Source organism: Eurypyga helias, unplaced genomic scaffold (genome assembly GCF_000690775.1).
Source record: "Eurypyga helias isolate BGI_N326 unplaced genomic scaffold, ASM69077v1 scaffold17797, whole genome shotgun sequence".
NCBI lineage: Eukaryota > Metazoa > Chordata > Aves > Eurypygiformes > Eurypygidae > Eurypyga > Eurypyga helias.
The window spans coordinates 23,506-34,188 of record NW_010260010.1 but is presented as its reverse complement, the minus strand read 5'-3'; the positions used below and the strand labels follow the sequence as shown (position 1 = coordinate 34,188).

The following is a 10,683-nucleotide window of genomic DNA, read 5'->3' as shown; positions in this document are numbered from 1 at the left end:
GCTGAAGTACTCTGTATTTTACTGGTGGTCATTTTTACCCTTTTACATGACTTTCGCCTTTAAAAATTCTGGACACTGAAGCAGGTGGGGCTCATGGGATACTTGAAGTGAGACAGAAGGATTCCAGGCAATAAGCAAATCCAGTTTATAAGTCATATACTAGCCAGTATCTCACTTACATACTGTTCTGAAGTCGCTGAAGTACTCTGTATTTTACTGGTGGTCATTTTTACCCTTTTACATGACTTTCGCCTTTAAAAATTCTGGACACTGAAGCAGGTGGGGCTCATGGGATACTTGAAGTGAGACAGAAGGATTCCAGGCAATAAGCAAATCCAGTTTATAAGTCATATACTAGCCAGTATCTCACTTACATACTGTTCTGAAGTCTCAGCTTCCATAGTACGCAACTGCAGCAATACTGCAGGCTGTGCAGAGCTGAACTGATTCTGGTAATCCACAATGTATGGCTCCTTCCAGCTCCCTGGAAACCACGTGGAAGATGGGTTCTGAATGGTCACAAATACACCTTTATGATGGTGAGGAAACATCTCGGTCTTTCTGAAGGGAAAACAATAATCAGAAGAATACTCAGCAGTTCCTTTCCACTACCAAGGGAGACCTGAGTTGCTGTCCATCTAAGTTTCTTCCTTAGTCTAAATTCATCGCTAAACCTAATCTTCCAAAGGAGGGAATTTGCTGAAGTTCCAGTTTGGCATAGGGCTCTGTAAACATTTGCTGAAGCATTCCAAGACTACAGACATTCGCGTACAGACAAGAGCTTTAGAGTCCCAATCCAACGCCCGTGGCAGTCAGTGGAGACAAGGCTAACTGATATTCGTGGGCACTGAATCAGACCCTAAGGAGGAACTTTAAAAAAATCTCATATAAAAAAAAAAGTATTTTAAACTCAATAAAAACATCTTGAAAAGTTAAAATCTTCCTCAGGCGATGGCTCCATTGCAATTGGGGCTACTCACTGAGTAGAGCTTTACAGGACTAATCTTCCACATACAATTTATGCCTCTAAATTAGGGCTTAAATGCCTCATTTCACAACAACAACACAAAAAAAAAACCACCACAGAGGCGTGACCAGTGCAGTTCACAAGAGTCTAGAAGTCTCCCAACTTGTACCAAAAAGGTTCATTTGTTATGACAGTTCATTTGTATTTGCAACTCTATCGTCCTCCAACCGCTTCCCACGATCATGCTCATTAAACTTTAATCTTACAAAAAAATTAGAATTTCAGTTCTTGTTAACAATGCACAATAAATCTCAACTTGAAAATATTACAAAATTCTTTCAAAAGCTTCAAATACAACACAAAAGTGTCCGTTTTTGTTTTTTTTTTTTTAATAAATTGAAAAATCTTTTTCACTAAAATAGTTTCCCCGCCCTTCCAAAAAATTCTGAACTGAGTCTAACTCATCTACAGTTAGCAAAGTGCCCTAGGCACAGTCATCGGGACTGCACCAGCGAGGTGGGAACAAAATCAGTCCGTCTTGGAGAAAGGCTCGTTTCCTATCACCAATACTCTGCCCCCCACTCGTCTGAGTTGCCTTAAGGTTCCTGTTTGATGTAGTAACTGGCAGATCCGTTGCTTTCCTGATCAGATCCTCCTTGAAGGAAGCTGTACTCTTCTCCATCGAGCAACTCCTCCTTCAGCTGCAATGAAGTCACTAAAAATAAAACATGAATATTAAAGATCCAAGAAATTCAAAGTAAGTACAACTTGCCCTTAAATTTACTTAATATTATTCAAATTGGGAACAAACCTCAGATTTCCCGTTTTCTTATATTCTGCATTGTAGTGAATCTTCTAACTCTCAGTATCCCACAGGAAGCAGATGCTTTCTGACCATAAACTGAATCTTAAGTTATAATCTAATATTAACGTATTTGAACAAATTGCTTACAATAATATAGTCTCTACAGGATTTCTCAAGAATTGAGTATTTTAAAACACCGGTTTAATAAGTTAACTAAACAAGTGAATAGGAACAATGACTGTCACTCAGAGCAACATGTTACTGTTTACTTCCTAGTCAGTCTTTATGCAAGTAAAAATAAGATTAACTGTTAGCCATTTACAGTCTACGAATCACATTCCTTTGCCCAACTACTGTAGAAAGTCTGTGAGACAAGAAAACCACTTGACAGATTTCTCAATACATCATGTAAATTTAAAGATCCCAGAAGCTTCATTCGAGCAAATTTTTTTTTGGTAGTCTTAATCTTCTCTCTTTTGTAAAATGAAAATAGAAATGAGATCTAAGATGTAAAAAAGAGATGTTATGAATAGCAATAATGGCACAATTACTTTAACAGTTTCATTAATGAATAGTGATGATTATCAAAATATGAGCACAATAAAAACCCACTGAAAATAAACCATGCTAAGACTGTCATTAAAAGGTGCAGTACCCACATTAAAGGGTTAATTATACAAAAATAAATGGTTCTCTGACCAAATGGATGAGGAGAGTATTAAAGCTCATAGCTACCGAATACAAAGTTTGTTATCCAAGTTTCCTGAAATGCAGAAATCTGCAGTGAAAGCAAAAGCCCAACCCCATAACCTGTTGCTACTAGTAGCCCTGCAGTAACTTACAAACCATTTGATTATTCTTTTATTATTTTCCTATGTCATCTTCCACGTTGAAGCAAACCTTTGCGCCAAATAAAAATAACATTTGAAAATTAAGATGTTAAAAAATGTCAAATGTCGGTTGCAGCGTAACGCAAGCCCTTCTCCTTTCTTCCACAGATCCCTCCTCCCACCTACAGAGCCACCGTCCCTTGGCTTCTTTTGTTCCTAAATACTTTCCCTGCACTATGCCCAACCCTGATCAAGAATCCTGATCCGCAGAGGACAGAAACGTGCTGTCTACATGGTAAAACACGTAATTGGTTACTGGGACCTGTTGCTAATGCCTTAAGCAAAGGCTACACAGGGGTCAGGGATACAATCAGGAAATCCACTGGGCATGTTCTTTTTCCCCCCTCAAAATGATCACAGAAGGCAGTGGGTGCCAGAAACTGAAGGACACAGGAGTTCCGTAGGGACTTGGAGATGCAATGGCAGAAAACTCAGCCTGTGCACCACATAAACGCAGTTGAGGGGCAGATTTGCAGCAAGAGAAAAGCTGTGCAGAAGCCAACACTCCAGAACGCTCTCTCCCAGGCAAGGCTTCTCTTCTGCAGAGGCTCTGGTGAGGCAGGTACGCACGCACGCGTAGCCAGCTGAAGGAAAAGTGAGGGAGCTGTTGAGAACCGCCGAGAGGTGTGCAGAAGAGTCGAGATTTGCCCTTGGGGTCTAAAGCAGCACGTACACTGCCGTGTCCCTTCCCGTTAGTGGGTAACGCACGGACAAGAGAACTGTGGTGGATGTATTCCAGAGCCAGGGAACAGTGCCAAGGTGGCAGCCTACTGGGACTAAAGCAAGTTTAAGGGAGTGTAAACCAAGCACATCTGAAGTAAACTTACAAACCTGGCAACTGTCCTGCAGGGAAAGCAGGACACTCCGGTCTGTCTGACACATCACACTGCTGCAACGTACTTGTTAGAAAATTTGTTTTCTGGCTACATCACACTGCCATACATACTAGGAAAAGGGAAGAGAAAAAACTACCAGATCTTTGCAGTGGACTTCTGTAACTGAAGACTGATTACACTACATGAACTATCCTCAAGTAAACTCAGAATTTTCATCTACTTGCTCATTTTTATTGATAACTGAATTAAGAATTTTTCTCTGCTCACTCATATGGATGCACAATTAACTGTTGGTACTTAAACCAAACCCAGGTTTTACAGCAAAAGTAGAAGGGGAAAAAAATAATCAAATTCTAAAAGGACACACTCTTTACAAAAATATTTTCTGTATTAGTAGCCTGCAAAATTTCAAATAACGCTTACATTCTAAAGATCCTTTTACCAGGTAACTGTCTTATTCTGAACCAAAGGCAAAAATCAGTCCTTATTTAGTGGGTAGACTCACCTCTCTGCAAAAGATAATCCTCACTAACTTCTTGCTTATCTCAAATATTCCCAAATCCACATTACCATTCAGCCTTTCTGTATTTTCAAACTCCACAGAGCTCCTCTGTGCCCTTGTGCCACAGTAACCTGCTGTATACTTGGCCAGCAGGTTGAGGGAAGGGATTCTCCCCCTCTACTCTGCTCTTGTGAGACCCTCCCTGGAGTTCTGGTGTTTAGAAAAGGCATCTTCTAAAATGCCTTCAAATTATTAAACATTGCATTCGTAACAAATGTCATACAAAAATTTCCCTTGCAAATAATTAACATGTTGCTCCTTTATCACTAAGATGCCCCGATTCTGTGCCTGAGGAAACTCCTCTAGAGTACCAGGGATGCAAGCACTGTAATACATCATCACTGCTTTCCGCTCTAGCAAAACTACGGTTGCTAATGCTTACGTATCCTCAGCACAGTCAAATAAAGATGACATAAACAAAAGCCTAGCCCTGAAGAGAAAAGATAACTAGATGATGCACAGAGATACCACAGTGCTTAAATATTCTTCTTACAAGACACCTTCAGGATGAGTCTTTTAGAGAGGTAACACCATCCTTAAGCAGAATGTTGCCCACAGAACCCCAGCTTTTAAGATGTTGAGGTCAAATCAGCGTTTCAATAACCTTATTCCAAAACATACACCTACCAGAAAGCAGGCAGTATGAGCGAACACTGCATACTACATGATTAATGAATTGTCCAGGCAAAGTGATGAGTTAACCCTTCAGGTATCCACACGCACAGCCTCCGGAGCAGTAGGCACACGGCACAAAGTCCTGCCCACTCGAAATTAAGGCTACTGGAAACAAAACTGGGAGCCCTTTCCAAGTGTTCACAAAAGCACTCGCAAAAACTTCCACTTGCAGTTAGAAATTAACAAGCAACACAGTAACTCCCCACAAACATACAAACTAGGTCAACTTGATCTTCCCTTCCCTGAATAAAAAGCAAGCAGCAGCGACGGACACGCTGCTGGCTGAGAACACGGCGACAGAGCAGGAGGCCTAAGGCGTAATTCCAACAGTCCACCTGGTATTCCGCATGGACACAGAACATGTTATAGCTGTAAAACATTCTAATTTAAAAGGAAAAAACTGAAGAGAGTAAGATAAGCACATCTGTACGTTCCAAATGCTACCGAATTGGGTTCACTGTCAACAGGACAAGCTGCTTGCGGGGCAGTGTAATAAAGCTAAGAAAAAAATACCAGCTCTCCTGAGGGCTGGGCCAGGTAGGATGCTAGTTCATTTCTACTCCCTTTTGGACGGCCTTTTTATTTAGAAGAGACTGAAGACATTGTTACATCTTAAAGGAAATTATTTCATGGTCTGTGTATCTGGTAGTCACACCAAAACAAAGTGTTGGGGTACTCCAAACAGTTGACAAAAACCAATTATACTTCAAAAACTCCTGGGAACATCTGTATTATGATCAACCTCCCTATAAATAGGGTAACAACCTGACATTTAAATCTTTATCTTCGTTACTAAATGTGTGCACATGAACTACTTCCAGGTCACAGTGACACAGGGGGAAATTAGCACTAAGTTGCCCATTTTAGATTTCTAAAAAAGAAATAAAAAGAAGCTGTATTCTCAGCTCCAAAGGTACTTGGATTAAGAAATTCTTCTATTTTAAGACTCCTCAAAACCTTCTCTTGCATTCCTTTGCTGTTGAAGGAAAACATTAACAGCTGTAGGCAAGGTTTAAGTTGTTCCCATTCAGTGCTGAGCATCAAATCTGCTGGTTATATTTGTTTGTAGTGGCACCGCAGAACAATGGGAGCCTGATACTCCTTTCACCATGACCCCATTACTGCAGAGTTAACTATGTAATTGGTTCTACTTCACACCGAATACACACCACTCACTTCTCAATGGACTCAGTGAGGAAGTAAAAATACCAGGTTAGAAGTCTGCATCATTATACGCAGCAGAATGACTCACGGATGTTCTAGAGTGCACTGTGTGCACACAGGAGAAAAAATATGTGGAAGTAACACCTTTCTGTGCTAAAAATAATCTAGTTTAATCATGACATATACAGAGTTTCTTGTTGATCAGCTGTGGTTACTTTGCCACAAAAGCATTACTACTGCGTTATACAGTTTTGTAAGCAAAATCCTTTTCAAAACAAGACTTTTTATTTTTATTTGCAGGTGCTGAACAGTAAAAGGCTCCAGAAAACACTTTTAGTACTATTTCCTGTGACTCAGCACTCCTGTTGTCATAGCCTACTCAGAATAAACATGTAGGAGGCAGACAACTATAACTTTTCCTGGCCTTGTTCCCTCATTTCCTTTTGATGATTTAGATTTCTCAGTATTGAGTAAACAGTCCAGAAAAGAAACCCATCAGAAGTTCTTGCTTCCACAGCCCACATTTACTGCAGGCTAGTGAGAAGGAAAGAATAAATTCCACTAGAACAAATCTCCTTCCTATGGCACTAGACAAGGGGGATTTCCTCTCCTGTGTTTGTATCATGTTTGCCCTAAGTGAGGTATCAGGTAACTTTTGCAGAGGCATTAGGGGGAAGGAGAGGAATGGGGTAAGAAGCAGGATGGTCTCCAATTGCTTTCTAAATAAAGTCTGCTAAAACAGTCCAAAGTCATCCCAGAACAGGTTCTACACAAAGGTAATTAATGATACAGCCATCCTTCCCAAGCTCGAGGCAACAGCATTCACAGCTTTCTCTAGATAGTCTCAAGTCAGCAGGCTTTTTTTGTACCTGAGTTCTATTTAAAGAAACACTGCTGCAAGATTCTGAACTGGATCTGGATTTTATTGTTCATTTCCTCAAACAGCAGAAAGAATAAACAGCATGTTTGAAGCACTTAATAAGAGGTCGTAAGAACTTTCCAGACACCTGCTTTACCTGTGGCACTCACTGGTCACCTCCTGTTCTATGTCCAAAGATCAAAACAGCAAAGGGTGCTTTCTGCAATGGCTACTGAAGAAGGTTCCAGTTTGCCTTAATAGATCCATTCACTAACTTAGAGGAAGACAAGGGGTTTAATTCCCCATGTTAGCTCTACGCAACTGCAGCACAGCTCTGCTTTTAGGTCGGTTTTTCCATCACAGGGAAAGCCCCAGATAAAACCAAAGTTTTATTCTCATTTGACACAATTCTCAAAATCACTGCAGGAAGCACAAGTTCTGCTTCGGGTCCTACTTGGAGCGATGATGGTCTGCTAGACTGTCCTGTCAGAAAAAATATTGACAGAGAAGCAGCGCCAATTCAAGGTGACAGGGATCCTTTTCTCTAGCTGTCTGCAGTGTAAAACACTGCACCTTCTTTCCAACTCTCCACTGTTTCCAAGAAAATACCAGGAGAATGAGTCAGCACAGTTATCTGATGCTCCAAATGTAATACACAGAGTTAGCTTGTCTTGAACTAGACCATCTACCTCTATTAAGACAACGTATTCATTCCTATGTGGCAGGAAAGACCTTCCCCCTGGTTGTAACTGGCCCTTTTAAAAAAAGAATACTGTGAAAACTTGAGTTAAGCATCATGAAAGATTGTGCAGCACTAAACAAGAACGTAGGCTTACTCTAATTTCTTATTCATCACGTCATCTCATGCATACCCATTTCCTGTACAATGGCTGTCATGTTGCTGCTGCTCTTGACTCAAGAGGTAGCTGCCTTTCAAAATTGTCAAATTATTGGAAAAATGGATTGAGACCCTTGGAAATAAAACTGCCATATGAAACTGCAATATTGCTTAGACAACATAGATGGATCTGATTTCCAGAGAAGGATGGGAGAAGGCACAAGGACCTCTTATGACTGGCTGCCTCTACTCCCTTTATTTTACTCACACAAAAGAGATTTTTCAGTTTAAACCAAAAGTTCTGGAAATAAAAATATGAGGAAAGCAAAACGTGCATTTGTGCACATTCAAATTGGTTGCGAATTTTGAAGATAGCTTGATCCAGAGGAAAACCACTGCTATGAAAAGAACCTGAAGACTTCAGATTCTTAAAAAAGTAATCACTCTGTTCTGCTGCGACAAGAAGAGTAACCTACAGCGACGCCAGTGTTCCAGAAATTAATCATATGAAAGTTCTACCTACATACAGTTTCCCACAAATGTCTCATCTAAAAGAATAACAAATAGGTAACTTGTGTTTTAAAAAGAAACCAGCTAGATGGTAATTCACACTTTCTACATCTCGTTCTCCCAAATCCAAGCACCTAGGTTCTCAATCCTACTCCAGTGCTACAAAGAACAGAATTAAAACTGTGGTAATTGATACCTGAGTATTTTGTATAAGGCAGTACACTAACACAGGCAATAAATTTTTGAACTAAGACGATGTTCAAATAACAAAAATATTTGAACAGCTGCCCATCTACCATTCACATAAATTAGTAATTAGCAACATCAACCCTGTTGCAAGTTCAAAAAAAAAAAGCTTATTCTCAAAGAAAAGGTTCCTTTTATGGCATACTGCACCTTTAAGCATAACACCTCTTTACACACGAACATTTCTAATTAGAATAGGGGTGTAGGGAGAGACCACCAACTCTGTAAACAGATAAAGTGCAAACATGACTTTGTCACCCACTTTTCTTATGTCCTTTGTACTGTTGCGATTTAGCTTTTTTCTTCTGTTTTGATGAACTTGACTGGCTATCTCTTGATGCTGCAAAAAATTAAATTTGATTAAATAAATCAAATTTTGAAGTTTGATTCAAAAACAAAATTTAGTATATTGGAGAAACACTTTGGAATGGGTCAAAACTGCTACACAGTTGCAGCATTTCTCCTTAGTGCCTGAACTAAGGCAGAACACGTTTACTGTGGGACAAACCTCCCATTAAACTAAACTACTATTACCCTCCCATTAAGCAACTAACAGTTCTTGAAATGCAGTTACCAATTATTACTGTATAAATTGACCTGACAGGAGAAGACTCAATGCACTAAACAGAATAGTCTTCCTGCATAAACACTTCTGCATGAATAGCTATGCACACGCTGAGCTCCCCAAATTCGTTATGGAAAGCATACGTGCAAGCTTAAAACAATGTAAATTCTCAGTGATAGTATCCAGCAGTGGCGAGTAAGTAACAGGCTTTTTCCCTGGATCAAGCAAGCATCTTCTGGCATTAAAAAGTAAGATGTAGCCACAGAAACACCCAGAAGTACTTTAAGAGTCAAGGTGGAAGAGATCAGAACCATGTACTTCTAAACATTAGGAATAACTTGGCTCTATTTTTGACCTAACTTGAGAAGGATGAAGTTAGGAAAATCATCACCCAAGAACAAAGACCAGTCAGTAACTCTTACATTATTTACAAACAGACTTACACTGTGGCGCTGGAGGCTGTAGCTGGTATCCAGTTAGCTGACACCATCCCACTGGATAGAGGTCTGGGGACTCGCAATCCACCCACTGATCATATTCATCTTCCCACCCATCGAAGTGTATCCTCAAAAGACGATGGATAATGCGAGTTACTGTGGCCACACATACCAGGCGAGGTTCCATCAGATCAACAGCCTCCAGTTTCATTCCAACATGAAACCCATGGTTTGGAACTTCCTGGAAAAACAAACACAAACAAGACAAACATCAGTAAACAAACATGTTAATTAGGATGGTTTTAAGCACAGTATGGAAACAAGTATTTCAGTCAACTCAAAGTAGGAAAATACGAAGTATCATTTATGAAGTTTCATGTACTCCAGTACCTGAAGAGGCCAACAAGGAAGCTGGGGGGGACTTCTTACAAGGGCCTGTAGTGACAGGACAAGGGGTAACGGGTTTAAATTGAAAGTGGGGAGGTTTAGATTGGACATCAGGAAGAAGTTCTTCCTAGAGAGGGTGGGGAGGCACTGGGACAGGCTGCCCAGAGAAGCTGTGGAAGCCCCATCCCTTGGAATGTCTAAGGCCAGGCTGGATGAGGCTTGGAGCAACCTGGTCTAGTGGAGAGTCCCCCCACCCACAGCAGCGGGGTGGAACTAGATGGTCTTTAAGGTCGCCACCAACCCAAACCATTCTGTGATTCCATCATTTATTTAACACTTCAGAAATATTCAAGCTTAATGGCTCTTATTTCTAAAAGTCTCTGCTGTCTTAGTTTTTCAAAATTGTATTTAATGAATCGATCAGTCCTACAGATTAAGCAGGTAGAAATTAAAAGAAAATACTATTTAAATTTTAAAATACACGTGTATAATGTTTTTTACCTTATTGAAGAGCTTTACAGGTGCTGCTATTGAGTCAGTTTCCCTGAGGTAGTCAAACCATTTAAAAGGGAGTTTTGCATAACCTGTGAATTTTAAACAACATTTTCATACATCAACTGCAAACCTCATGCATAATGACAACAATAAAAATAGTATATTGGCACTGTGTTATGGCTAAAAAAACAATAAAGAAGCAAAACATTAACATCAGAAACTTCCACTCTCTGAGCTCTGGTCTAAGGGACAAGACAGTCACCTGGACATTGCCCGTTTGCAACAAACAAGATGAATGAGCCTCTGGATAATACAGAAAGTGTCATTTAATGTTAAGATTAATCATTCATACTTGAAGTTTTCTGTCCACGTAGATCCTTGATCTCTACAATGCCCCACACAAATGACCCAGAACAGATCATGTAATTAAGCACATCCAGTGTCTGT

At 40.1% G+C, this 10,683-nt stretch overlaps 1 protein-coding gene across 1 annotated transcript in view; it reads right to left on the bottom strand.

Moving 5' to 3' along the window:
* Nucleotides 1-1,373: 1,373 nt before the first annotated feature.
* The window catches only part of MBTD1 (mbt domain containing 1), a 28,918-nt gene continuing 19,608 nt past the window's right edge, over nucleotides 1,374-10,683 (bottom strand). The window contains exons 14-17 of the mRNA XM_010154877.1: nucleotides 10,243-10,325; nucleotides 9,361-9,595; nucleotides 8,615-8,692; nucleotides 1,374-1,682 (exon numbers count right to left, since the gene is read on the bottom strand). Coding sequence (XP_010153179.1) covers nucleotides 1,564-1,682; nucleotides 8,615-8,692; nucleotides 9,361-9,595; nucleotides 10,243-10,325 — 515 coding nt within the window. The 3' untranslated portion in view covers nucleotides 1,374-1,563. The remainder of the gene's footprint in view (nucleotides 1,683-8,614; nucleotides 8,693-9,360; nucleotides 9,596-10,242; nucleotides 10,326-10,683) is intronic.